Source organism: Vigna unguiculata, chromosome 11 (genome assembly GCF_037176805.1).
Source record: "Vigna unguiculata cultivar grain cowpea cultivar isolate G323 ecotype 2 chromosome 11, ASM3717680v1, whole genome shotgun sequence".
Classification (NCBI taxonomy): domain Eukaryota; kingdom Viridiplantae; phylum Streptophyta; class Magnoliopsida; order Fabales; family Fabaceae; genus Vigna; species Vigna unguiculata.
In genome coordinates this window covers 9,733,337-9,748,600 of record NC_140802.1, presented here as the reverse complement: position 1 = coordinate 9,748,600, position 15,264 = coordinate 9,733,337, and the positions used below count along the sequence as shown (strand labels likewise).

Below are 15,264 nucleotides of genomic sequence, written 5' to 3'. Positions count from 1 at the left end.
TTTAAATTTCAAATTCATACAGATCTTTTTTGTTTAAATTTCTCTAATTTTGAATTTATTAAACTTAAATTTGTATGTTTTATTTATAATTTACAAATAATAAATAATTAAATTTAAATTCGAATTCCCTTAAAGAATATGATAAATGTATAAATAATAATAATAATAATAATAATAATAATAATAATAATAATAATAAAGGATTAAGACTAAGATTTTGAGGTGAGATAAATCTTTAGAAAATGTGTAATATTGTATTTGTCATTGTCCTCGTGTAATCACACTCTCCTATTTGTTGAATTAATTTGATAATCCTAATAATAGTTTTGCCTAGGTTAAATAATCATTTGTTACTTTATTGTGATTAATTTAAACTCGTTTGTTAATAGTAATTGGATAAACCTAATAGTTTTTAACTAGGTTAAATATTTTTAAGAAATAATCTTAATGTTTTACAAATAGCTTAACAATCCACTCTTAATGATAATATGGTTAGTAAGAAATAAAATTCTATATCTATAAACATAAGGTTAATCATGTGGTAGTTTCTGGATAAAGTTATTAATTTTAAATTTAATTTCTATTTTGATATACATTTATTTTTTCTTTATGTCCGTGATTGCAAAACTATCCATTCTAGTGTCGTAAGAACTGATAAATTTGTTAAAATGAAATTTAAAAATACATGAAAATAATTTAGTCATTTCATATTTGGAGTGCAAGAAGAGAGAGCTCCCTCTTCTTGGTGTGGAGATAAGGGCGGCGCATCGTAAAGGTCCGTGGGCTTATCGATTCCTGGAGCTATTTGTTTGTTGTGAAGATGGCAATCTAGGGTTAGTTAGAGAACCCCGCAGCCTGGGAATTTCAAGATCAACTTCTGTTCACCTGATTCTGATCGTCACTGTGTCGATCTTGATGTGTTATTGGCTATTCTCACTCGTTCCAGTTATGGAATGGGATCTTTAATTGATTCAACACTCACAAAGACAAGGGCTTGTATACTCAGAACCGAACTTCACAATGTCAAAATAGGTATCGTGCATCTCACTGTAATTTTCGATTCTGCTTGCTTAAAATCCATTGGTGATCCTGTTAAAAAGCTTGAAATTGAAAAAATTATATATATATATATATATATATATATATATATATATATATATATATATATATATAATAGGGCTTAATTTGGTGTTGTTTCTTACTCTTTTTTTCAATTATGCCATCCTAGACTCCTATTTGTTCAAAGAAGGATGATATAGTTGTCTTCTGACAATGCTATGTGCAAACAGTAAGGAATGTAGTTAGGGATGTTAGTTTGATGGCATGTTCTAGGGGGTTGGGAGCATGTCAACTTGTGTGCACCTTATTTGATGTTGTGAGTCAGAGGTGGATGGTGTGTCTAAGTTTTTGGCAGGATAATGACCTTAGATGTTTGAAGGCTAACCTTGTGAGTGGTAGGGTCAAACCCATTGACAATGGCTCTGTAGAAAAGTAGGGTGAAACCCATTGACAATGGCTCTGTAAAAAAGTAAAGACCACCACAAGTGCAAGCATCCAGTGAATCCGACTGATTATATGTATCCGGATAATCGTGTCTTTAAGTCTTAGTGTTTTGCTTATCGGTCATTATATTTTTGGTTTATTTATGTATCTTGGACTTTTAAATTGTATGCAATTGTATGATAAAACATTTTTTTCACTCTAGCTTACCCTTTCTACTTGCTTGTGTGTTCTGTGTGTGGTTTTCTTCTTTTGTGATGATCATTAATTTATTGATGTGAGCAGATGTGGAAGCCCCTAGTGTTCATCAGGGTGATGGAAATTCCACTGTGTAGCCCGACTTGTGGTTGGATCTCATTCCTTCATGTACCGCCTGTAGGCACTATTGCAAAGGTGTTTGGTCAATTGTCAGACTTTTACTTTTTGTTTTATTATATGCATCGTAGTGTGCCTTAGTTTTCTTTCTGGTATGTTTGGATGATCATAAGATCCTTATACTTTAAGCCTCGTGTCCTTTTGATATTTAATTTATATAATGTTTTATTTAAATGAATTTATCTATTAAAATGGGACGTTACACATGGTGGTTAAGTAACTAATGCAGTTGTTAAATTATGATTTTTTAATCCAAAATTAAAAATATATCATAATTTTATATCATAACTTCGTACTTTAAATTTTGTACTCCTAAATCTTGTTAGAGTCGAATTTCAATCCACTTCATAGTTAAAACTATCGAAATATATTTTATAATTTTATATTTTGTAAATTTCAATCGTGTTTGTTTATTGATCGGTACAATAATGTTGACGAATCACATATAATTCGATAAAAATATAAAAGTATAAAAATATATTTCAATAGTTAAAACTATTACGTGAATTGCAATTCAACTTTAACACATTAATCAGATTTGAGGTACAAAGTCTAAGAGTAAAATTTAGGATACAAATTTAGTTGAAAAAAATTTACTTTAAATTTAAGTCGTACAAATATATATTATTGATAGTGATAAAATTAAACGATACTTATTATTGATGTCTTATAAAATCATAAAAATTTAAAATTATAAAATTTTAAGGACTTAAGTGAAATAGTAGAGAATTATTACCAAATAGTAGAGAATTCAAAAAACTATTAACAAAATAGTAGAGAATTGAAAAAAGTTATTACCAAAATAGTGGAGAATTAAAAAAATTATTACCAAACAGTATAGAAATAAAAAATTGCTGGTTCTAAATATATGATGGTCCAAATGTTTTATCCTTAAATGCTTAATTAATAACTCACAATCCCCTCTTAACCTCTTAATGATAGCATGGTTATAGAAATGAAATTTTATATTTATAAAAATAAATAACAGAATGATAAAAGTAAAATAAGTGTAAAAATTTAGAATTTAGATTATCTAATGAACTTCTTGTACTGTTCCTTTATATATTTAAAACACATACAAATACATTAATTTTGGCATTTTAGAATACATTACAGTTCTTCTAATATTATTAATATTAAAGACATTAAAACAGACACCAAAATATTAGATAATTCATAAAACTATTACTAAAACTAGCGTAAACACAAGTATTATTACATCTGTGTGTACACATTTTTTAAACATGCATGATATTATATTAGCGTGATATTATGTTAGTAGATGATGATATTGTATGTTATTAAGTTAATATATAAAATAAAACTATATTTATTAAAAATAAAGTAAAATGTATCAGAAAAAAATGAGAGAATAACGGTTGATAAATAGGAAAAAAGAGAAAAAACATAAATAGACAATTTTATAAAAAAATTATAAAAATAACGGTTAATTTTTAAAATTTAATAAATAATTATATTTTAAAAGATAAAATTGGAATTTTAAAATATGGACAAAAGAGAGAAGTTTTTTTATATATTGTTATAGATAATAAAAATCGAACAGATTATTACCGATTACCAAACAATATAGAAATAAAAAGTGTTGGTTCTAAAAGTATCAGACAGAACAATTTACGTGATGCCAAAATGTCTTACCAATAAAAAGTAATAAGAAGGATAAAATCCAAAATCCCTCTTTTTAGGGCATTTATAATTATCTAGATTTTCTTTGCCCTAATTTTGGTAAAATTAAATTTGGAAAACAACGCATGATTCTAACATGCCACATGTGACATCTGAATCTTCCTCCTTTATACTAACTCTGATCCTCCTCACCCGTTTTCATTTTGAAAACTCTTTGGAAGGATTCATAAACGCAACCACAACACACGAATGCACAGTAATACATAGAAACCAAGCAACACAACATTTCACATTCATTCCTTACGTTGTATCGTATCGGGTTCATAATTTTTAATGGCCACCACCACCCGAATCCAGACACAAGCAATCTTTCTATTTTTCTCCTTCAACCGTCGAATTCTAACCGTCAACACGACACCGTTTCTCTAACCGTCAACACGACACCGTTTCTCTAATCGCCAACATCGTCTCAGAGTTCTCCTCGAAGGCTTGTCTTCGAACATGGAGCCCCAAAAGAGGAAGCCCAAGGTTCGCATGTTTCGATTCCTCCGTTGTTTCAACCCTAACGGCGTCGTTTCGCGGGAACGCAAAACACCGGACCCGCTTCTCACTTATATTGCCGTGCCGGAGAAGCACATGCTTCCGACCGTACTCACGTCGGCTTTTAAGACGGCGAAGGGTGGCGAGGGAAACGCGAGTCACCGGAAAAAGACGGATAGAGATAAGAATGATGATAGTAACAATAATAGTAACCGCTCTTTTCGTCGTGCTCTTATGTCGGCTTTGAATCATACGTCATTGGTTAGTCTTTGTCTTTTTCTTCATTCCTTCCCTGTGTTACAATCATTTTATTATAATCTTTTATTTATATTTATTTTTTATATTTATGTAATATTCATATTTATTATAAAATCTAGTTTTCAAGTGAATATAATTCAAAGGAAGTGTTAGAAGAACATTTTTTAACGGAAAAAACTTTTTCTTTCACAAATTACATAATTGGATTGGATTTAATGTTGTTTTCCTTGATCTTTGTAGTGAAAAAAGAAAACAATGAAACAAAAATTTTGGTGCACGACACCTTATACTAACTTTATACACAATATTTTTGTTGTTGTTATTTTCTTCGTAGATAATCCATTAGTTTCTAAAAGCCGATATGTAAATGTAATTTCGGATGCAATATATAAAGGTTTTTGAAGTTAATCATAAGTGTGACTATTCTCTGATAGCATTGGAAACATTTATCCACAAATTTGTACATCAAGATTTGTGTGAAAACCACAAAAATAATCTAAAACCTTCATCATCATCATATATTCCATATAAGTATAGCACAATACAGTATAGTCATCTTTAGCATGTATATAAATATTATACAACATATAATCACCTCTAGCATGCATATAAATGTTACAACAAATATAATCACCTTTAGCATGCCTATAAATGTCAAATGTTGTACAAAAACAACTCCATAGAGTAGAATCGGTAATAGGTATGAAAATTTAACTAGGATTATAATCCATAAAGCAATTTTTGCACATATTCTCGTATTGAATTTGTGGTTATGTTTCTGCTAATATTATAATGCTGAGTAAAGTGTTGATATTTGTTGCTTTATAAACACATTTATAGCACAAATAATCTTGTTTCCAGGGCAAGAAGATGGGCAGCAAAAAGAAAACAAACAAGGGTGGTTTCTCAAGAGAAAGTTCAAAGAACTCATCAAACTGTTCTCCCTATTCTTTTGGTTCACTTGGCTTTACCACAAATTCAATATCATCTTCAACTTCAACCACTTTAAGCATTATTTCAACGGGCACTGTGACTTCAACCACATCCTGTGAACCCTGCCTTACCCGATCCTTGGCAATGGCTAATGGAACAAGGATTGTGAAGCGAAAAGATGAAGATGGTAGAAGATGGTGCAGTGGTTCAAACATTGCTTTGAGTATGTTTTTCATCACTGCTCTTCTGATTTTAATTCTGTGGGGTAGGTGTTATGCCATAGCCTACACTGCAATAGGCTTCTTTGTGGTGCCTAATCGTCGAAGGACTTGTGAAGAAGAAACTCAGTTAATTAGTTCGGTTCGATTCAAGACGTAGAATTTTTTTTTCATTTTTTTTGGAAATGTAATTTTCTTTTTGTTTTACTTTCTATCTATAGCAATATACAAAGAAAAAAAATATTCTCTTTTATATTGATGTTTCAATATTTTCATTTTACTCTTAATTATTATTTTTAAAATTAATTATTATCTTAAAATTATTTTTTATCTTTAACCGTTATGTTCAAAAAAAATTATATACATATTTTATTTTCTAAATTTTACATTTAAATATTTTATTTTTTAAATTTTATATTTAAAATCTATTTTAAAAATTAATTATATATTTTTTTATTTAAAATTAAAAAATACGAACACCCTTACACTATATATCACACCCCGTGTATTCGCTGGTTTGAATCAACGAGACTTCAATAACCGGTTTCGAATACGTGTGCGAAAGAAAATTCATACTAATTAATTGTATTTTTTTAGTTTGGTATGTATAGGTAGATGAACTTTTAAATTCTTTTATATGTTTTACATTGGTTGTTTTTATTTAGAATCTATAATGCATTTGTGTAAATTTTTTGTGACCGTAAATATAACTTTTTCATCCTATGTGACACTGAATAAATATGAAGGTTGGTCACAAAATGCGTTGATTAAGAGAAATAATGGATGATGCTCAAATCAACGACAAAAACACATGACTTGAAGCGAGACAATAATCGTTTAAGAAAAAGTGTTGCTTTAAAGCACAAGGGCCGATGCCGTTGCATCTCTCTTTACGTGAGTTTGGATGCAGTCAAATAAGAGAACGATCACTTAGAACTAGGGATGGATATAGGATCAGGTCGGGTACGGATAGTTAGAGGTGTCAATTTAGTTCCTAGTCCATGGGTCAGCCCTGGCTCATTCTTCATAAAGCCCCCTTTTAGGGAGCCCCAAATGAGGGGGCCAAAAAAAAGCTCCAGCCCCCAAAGCCCTCTCTCTAGTGGGTTAGGGCTAGGGCTAAAGTGGGTTAGCCTCCCAAATAATACTACATTAAGCCAGAGTCAAAGATTAAGTTGAGCAACCCGAACGGGCCCAATGACCCGGACGGGCTCGACGACCCGGACGAGTCCAATGACCAGGACGGGCCTGATGACAAGGACAGACCCGATGACCAAGATGAGCCCGACGACTAGGACGGGCCAGATAACCGGGACATGGCAGCCAACTCGGACGGGCCCGAAAACCCGGACGGGCCAGACGACCAAGATGGGCCCGACGACCAAGACGGGCCTGACAACCCAGACATGCTAGACAACACGGACGGGCCCGACGACCCAAACGGTCCCGAAAACCCAGACGGGTCAGATGAGCCAGATGGACCCTACGACCCAGACGAGCCCAACGATCTGAACGGGCCGACGACCCGAACGGGCCCAACGATTCAAACAGGCCCAATGATCCAGACAGGCCCAACGACCCGAACGGGCCCGACGACTCGTATGGACCCCACGGATAGTGGGCTGGGCCAAATCGACACCTCTACGGATAGTGCTTATCCGCAATCTGACCTGTCAAAAAAAAATCTACTCGTTTATTTGCTGGGTATATGCTTCAAAAATACTCGCAGATATTTTTAAAACCTGTGGGTACCCGTGTATATCCGATACCCGCAAATATTTAAAAAATATATATATTTTATAAATTTTTTAATATAAAATTATAAAAATAAAATTTAAATTAAATTAAATTAAATTTTAATTAAAATTAAAATTAAAATTAAAATTAAAATTGACATAACAAAATATACTGTTAATTTTAATTTTAATTAAATTTAACTTAATAAAATATAAATTTAATTTTAATTTTAATTTTTTGCGAGTAACGAGTACTCGCGGGTATGGATAGTATGATACCCGCACCCGATCTGTTTATAAGCTGGTAGTAAAATATTTGCTACCACTACCCGCGGATATTAAATATCTGCGAGTACTAATTATCCTTCGCAGATTTTATCTACGAATATCCGCAAATACATATAATTTTGTCATCCCTAATTAGAACAAGCCCCGATCACTTAACCTAAAGCATGGATTATTTTGAATGTGATAAAATTAATAATAGTAAATATTATAATAATAAAATATTAAAAGTAAATAAATTTTAAGAAAACATCATCATCATCATTATGTTGTTATACTTTTAGGGAGCAGGGGTGATGAAGTGAGTTACTATGTGGACGTCAAAACTTGACTGATTAGGTTAGAGTTTTTAATTTGTCTCCTATTTAGCTCGTCAAGGGTGCGTTAAACAATATTATAAGAAAAATGCTTAATTAGAGATAAAAAATAATTATTCAATATAATGATCAATTTATATATAAATTTATAAATTATAAATTATAAATATTTAAAATAATTTTTTTATAAATGAAAAATTATAATTGATTTATAAATTTGTCAATAAATTAATTTCTAAAATTAAATACAAAAGTTTTGACTATTAAAAAAATAAATATCTAAATTGATCTCTAATTAATAGTGTGATCATGAACAATTATAAAATAGTCGATGAGGACATATATTCTAGTGCATTCTCCTTCCACCTCTATTATGATATCTTCGGAAATCAAAATAGCTTTCCCAAATGAAATGGTTAGTGACTAGATATCCGAGAGCCAAAGCTTATAACAAGGGGATGGGAGCCTTGTATTAAGTTGATGTTGGGCTCCATTCATGTTGTGTTATGTTAATTTCTTTCACCAGCCCGACTCAAGTATAAAACGAGAAAAGCATTCGTTTTAAGCCTTAAAGATAAGAAGATTTCAAAAAAAAAAATTATTATTACTATTTCTCTATTAAATTAATTATAAAAATTATGTTTAAGAAAAAAAGGCTTCAAATTTTTTTTAGTACTAATTAATATACATTTATTAAACTAATTATAAAATTATGTTTAAGATAAAAAAGACCTCAAAAATATATTTTATTACTAATATAGCTCTATTAAATTAATTATAAGTTTATGTTTGCATAAAATTTAATTAAATTATTATTCATGTATGTTAATTTTTAATGGTGGTAAAAATGATAATTAATGAGTTAAAATATTTTTTTAGTAAATTATAATTTTGTTTACAAGAAAGAGAATGATTAGCTATCTTTATTCTATTATAATCAATCTGGATCATATTTTCATTTTTTATTTTTTTTATGACTTCTCTTACCTCTCTTTACTTTATTTTGTTCTGATCGTCCTTTTTCTAAGATTTTGGCAGATTATATTCCTTAAATCTATGTTGCCCGTTTGTACCAATTTTTTCATCTCATTTCTGGTTAGTATTTTTTTCTTTTTGTGGTGTTATTTTTTTTCTGTTTGGTTTTGTATTAGAATTAGAAATATGTTTCTTTTGTCAAGGTTTTTTTTTGTACTTTTAGATTTATGGGTTTTGAGAGTGTTTTTTTTTTTGCATATATCTTGAGGATAAACTGTATTTTTTTTACAACATTATTAATTAGATTATGGTTTAGTCTTTTGGTGAATAATAGATTAATTGGAGCATAATTCAAAGTTAACTTTTATGTACAAAGATAATTCAAGTTTAAGGAAAAAAGATTTACTATCGAGTTTAGAAGAGTAACATTTTTTAATTATTTTTATTACTGATTAATCTCAAACTAAACAACTTTGCAAGTTTGTGAAGAAGTTGAGATTTAAGAACGAAAAAGAGACTTGAGACTTCAAGATACTACAAGTCTACTATTGAGTTTATTTTCTTGACAACCAGAACCAAGCTTTATTATTTTAATTCATTTGTTTTATATATTTATCTTTAGTATTGTTTTATATATTTTTTTATTTCATATAAAAATATATAGATATGTCAACTAGAAATTTTGAATCAGGCTATTTCAAAAGAAAAGAAGAATTGAGACTTTAATTGCATAACAAAAAGGAACTACGAACAAAAAAGAGCAAATGTCTTGTGTATTACGTACGGTGTGTAGATATTTCATTTTTGAAAGAAAAATGCTTAAACCTTAACAAATCTTTAAAACATGATAATTCGTTGGATATTGATGGATTTTATTTAATTTCAGAATAAAATATCTTAAGGGAAATTATAGGTTTAAAAAATGATAAACCAATTGACATTCTTAATCATATAAAAAGAATAAATTATTTTCCAAATGCATATATAACTTATAGAATAATGTTAACAATTTAGTGTCAGTTTTTTCAACCGAAAGGAGTTTATTAAAGCTAAAGATAATAAAGACCTATTTAAGATCAACAATGTCTCAAGAAAGATTAAACAAATTAGTTCTATTATCTATTGAGGAAAAAATGTTAAATGAAACTAGTACACTGACCGTGCGTACGCACGGGGCGTATTTGTTTTATTTCGTATATTAAAATGATAAAATAGTGAAAGTATTATGTAATGAAATATTATGAAAATTACGTTATATTGTTGTAAATGTTGTTATTAAAGTAATAAAATAGTAACTCTAAATGATGCAATAATAATTTCAGTTTTAAATATAATAAATAGAATTGATATCACAATATAATACAGTTAATTGATTTTATGAAATGATTATAATGGCCTATGATCCGTACGGGCATATTTGTTTTTTTTTAAATTTTTTTAGAATAATAATATAATTGTTATTATATTTATTTAACCATTAAAAATACTAATAATAATATTAATATAAATTACAAATTATAAAAATTTTAAAAGATTAAAACTCTATTTAGAAAAAAGTATTTAGTATAACAAGGTTTTCTATAATTAAAAAAAAGCACACTTATAATAATAACACCATTATGAATAGTAATAATAATAATAAAAATAATAATGATACCAATAATAATAATACAATAACTATATATATATATATATATATATATATATATATATATATATATATAAAGAGATATACATTTGTTGTGTCCTCTTTTGTTTATACAATTTAATTTCTTAATTATTATTTGTTAAATTAAAATAAGTAATAAAAATTATTTTTCCATTTTATCATTTTAATAATTTTAGTAACTATTTTTTTAATTCAAATAATTACACAGATATAAAAAAAGTAAAATGAACAACAAAACAAATAAAAAGTGCAAGTAATTGAAATATAATCCCGTAGTAAATAAATGTAAAATATGTGTTTAACTATAATAATAATAATAATAATAATAATAACAATAATAATAATATATAATAATAATAACACTTAAATAATATCGCGTAGTGATAAAAAAATAATAATAATAATACAACTACATATATAAAGAGATAAACATCTTTGGTGTCCTTTTTTGCTTTTTTAATTTTATCCTCTTAATTGTTATATTTTAAACTTAAATAATTATTTAAAATAAAAAAAATATTTTTCAGTTTTATTATTTTACTAATTTTAGTAACTATTTTTTGAATTGAAATAAGGGTTAAATACGTTTTTGGTTCCTTAACTTTCAGTGAATTTTGGAATTAGTTCATTTTGAAACTTTGGACCAATTTAGTCTTTTATCTTTTGAAATACGTGGGTTTAGTCCTTTTAATCAAATTCTTTTAGGTTTATTTGATGTTTCGTACACATTTTAGGATTGTATATGAGTTGTTTATACTATTTAACACATACTTTCTTTAAAGTTTAGTGAAATACTATTATGAAACGCGCTTGAAATGTCAAATAAACTTAACAAAATTTGATTAAAAGGACTAAATTCACGTATTTCGAAAGATAAAAGACTAAATTGGTCCAAAGTTTCGAAATGGATTAATTCCAAAATTCATTAGAAGTTAAGGGACTAAAAACATATTTAACCCTTAAAATAATTAGTCAAATGTAAAGATAAATAAACAACAAAACAGATAAAAAGATCAAGTAATTGAAACATGATTCATAGATAGTAAAATGTGTATGTAACCATAATAATAAAAACAACAACAACAATAATAACAAAAATAACAACAACAACAACAACAACAACAACAACAATAATAATAATAATAATAATAATAATAATAATAATAATAACAACAACAATAATAATAACTATTATAATAATTATAGTTCGAAATAATAATAGTAGTAGTAATAATAATAATTATAATAATAGTAATATAATAATAGAAATAATTGTAGTTAATAATGATAATAATAATACTTACATTTGGTAGTAATACTCATCATAATAATTATAGTTGATAACAACAATTATAGTTAATAATAATAATTATAATTAGAGCTGATAATAATAATAATAATAATAATAATAATAATAATAATAATAATAATAATAATTAGAGTTATAATTGATAATAATAATAACAATAATATAAAAATAAAATAATAAATATCATGAAAATTAGGTTATATCGTTGTAAATGTTATTATTAATGAAATTAAGTTGTAAATTCAGTTTTAAATATAATAAATAAAATTAATATCAAAATATAGTGTAGTTAATTAATTTTATAAAATAATTATAATAGTATATGACTCGTGCATGTATTTACGTTTTTTTTATTTATTTCAAATATATTTAGAATAATAATATAATTGTTATTATATTTATTTAACCATTAAAAATAATAATAATATTATTAATATAAATTATAAATTATAATATTTTTAAAAGATTAAAAATCTATTTAGCAAAAGTATTTAGTATAATAACGTTTTTTATAATTAAAAAAAATACTTATAGTAATAACATCACTATGAATAGTAATAACAATAATAATAAAAATAATAATGATACTAAATGATAATAATAATAATGTTTATGCTATAAATATTAATGTCAATGCAAATACCAAGGCTAATGTTGACATACTTATAATCTATAATTATATATAAAGATATATACATCAGCAACAAAAATAATTAAGAAGGATAACTATTTGAAATATGATCTCTTAGTAAATAAAATTAAAATGTGTGTCTAACTATAATAATAATACTACCATTTGTAGCACCCCATTTAATTAATAACGTAATTAAAGAAGCATCACACTGGAATAATATTATAGCGCAGTCCTGGAGTTTAAACCCACTCCTTACAACGTAAGGCACACCACGGTGCCACAGGATAAACCAGATATAAAAGTTAAAAGGAATCGAAGAGATAACAAGTCAAACAGAATACATGGGCCGTGACCCTAAAAGAAGCCCAACAAAAGAAATAAAACATCAGCTCCAGCCCAGATGGGCTATGCAGCGGAGTCACTGTTCCCCTGTTGACCGCGAGAACCTCTCGCTTCTGCTCACATCAATAATTTGATGATCATCGCAAAAGAGAAGAACCACACACAAAACAATCAAACGAGCAAAGGGTAAGCTAGAGCCAAAAATCATCTCATCAATTAAATCAGATTCATATTCACAGTTCATCATACATACAACACACAAGCATGTCACGATTCCCCAAGCAATACACTACAACTCGACTCGACTCATCCGGATACATATAACCTGGTCGGATTCAGTGGATGCTTGCACTTGTGGTGGATACCTCTGCTCACCCCCAAGCTATGTGTTACAAGTGTTATAATGAATCAATTTTCCCTCACCACAAGGTTAGCCCTTAATGAATTTTGGGCCTCCTGCTACTCTCACCACAGGAGTCAGTCCGCTCTAGGTGAGACTAACTGACTCCTTAGAGTGTCAGGATGCAACCTTACCTTGAATCCTTACCTAGTTATACAGATGGGGCACCACCATGGACACCCACTAACAGGGGCCATGGGATTACGTCCCGACCACTGAAGCACGACCCCGGGAATCCCACCTAGAGATCCCAAGGACTTACGCACTAACACGGACCAAACATTCACAGTCAATCAAACAGATTCGGCATGCATACACACATTATATGTATATATACATCTCATATAATTTCTCATAATTCACCTCTTTCGTACTCCCAACCAAACCATGCCAACTCATTATTTTCGAACCCAGAGTATGGAACTCTATCTCATATCATTACCATGCCGTATCAATACCAACCTCTTTTATGTCTCATGCCGAACTCATGTCAAACTCATCATCTCAATTTCATGAACCATCTCATACATATATCATACTCACATCATGCTAAAACGCATAAATCATAACTCTCATACCATCCCATTCATAAAAATCATTCAGTTCATATTCTTAAAGGTAATAACCATCCAAGCACATAATCAACATTTTAAAGCACGGAAAACTTCAAGGCCAGCCACCTTCTCGCCCAGTTTCTCGCTCAGGCAGCAAGATCTCGCCCAGGCGAGGAGGACCCTCGCTCAGGCGAGCTTCCCTCGCCTAGGCGAGAGCTCGACTTTCTGCACAGGGACTTTGCGCGCGTTCTCGCTCAGGCGAGACGCTCCTCGCCTAAGCGAGACGTCGCTCGCTCAAAAAAATACATTGGGTCGCCTGGGCAACCATTCGTGGAAAAGACTTAGGCGAGCCCCTGTTAATCTCGCCTAGGCGAGACTAGCTCGCTTGGGCGAGTTTATCAGTGCCCGCCATTGTTCTCACCTGCAGCAGACTCGAAAACATACTCCGAACAACAATCCCACCATGCCAAACATTCATAACAGCAGACCAACTCAAACAATCACAAACAACATAGAATAACAGACTCGCACCAAACAAACAGGAGGGTTCTAGCTTCCCTTACCTGAAAAACAAGCTAGCAACTGGATCCCTGGGTACCAACAGTGGACGTAACAGCTCCTAGAGGGGATTAGCGAGCTGGCAAAACAATGGAACCAGATTAAAACGGGCTCCCTGACTGAGTCTAGTTGTAACCACGAAGAAGGAACTGAAGTACAGGTTAGAATCGACTTACGTGAAGTGGAGGTCTAGTTGGAGTTCACTTGGAGGGGTTGACAGCTAACCCTAGCAGAGCTCTGAAATGGAAAGGCGGCAGTGTTTAGGTTCAACTTGCAAAGTGAGGCGGAAAGGGGAACCCTAACAGCTTTAGGGCCTTTTCACCCTAATAAAAAATTATTTGTCAGTTTTATTTCTACCATTTTTAGTAACTTTTTTTTTTCAATTTAAGAAAAACTAAGATATAGAGATAAAATGAATAACAAAACAAATGCAAAGAGCAAGTAATTGAAATATGACCTCGTAGTGTGTTCATATAAGATATCTTCAAAACCAAATAGAATATGTGATCAAGAAAATATTAGAGAAAGACGAACAACGTTGACATAAATTTTGTTGGTGACGACTTAATTAAGCTTTAAGTTCAAAAATTTTGCAATTTTCAATTGAGTCCCTGTGAAATTTTTGTTGTCTATTGAGTATTACAAATTTTACAATTTTTCAATCGACTCCTATAGTTAAATTTAAATGTATAATTAATGTGATACTTACCTTACATTAAAATATTGTCACAAAATACTTAATTAAAAGATATTTTAATAATAAGGATCTACCTTAAGAATCGACCACATTCAACAAAAATTACTCTTAAAGCAAATTAAATTTAAAAATTTTAAAAAATATAAAATTAAAAGATCAAAATATATAAAATTATATAATTATATAAAATAAAAGTATTAAATCATTAAATTTAAAATAAAAAATTATAATTCATTATTTTTTATTTTTTAATCATCTAATTTTAAAGTTAATATTTTTGTTTTTATAATTAAGTTATACCAAAATATAAAATTATAAAATTA

At 29.1% G+C, this 15,264-nt stretch overlaps 1 protein-coding gene across 1 annotated transcript; it reads left to right on the top strand.

Moving 5' to 3' along the window:
• Positions 1-3,549: 3,549 nt before the first annotated feature.
• Positions 3,550-5,682, top strand: LOC146880978 (uncharacterized). Its single transcript, XM_085668433.1, has 2 exons — positions 3,550-4,320; positions 5,179-5,682. Exons 1-2 carry the CDS (start codon positions 4,021-4,023, stop codon positions 5,626-5,628), a joined length of 750 nt encoding a protein of 249 aa, XP_085524559.1. The 5' UTR covers positions 3,550-4,020; the 3' UTR covers positions 5,629-5,682.
• Positions 5,683-15,264: the final 9,582 nt, after the last annotated feature.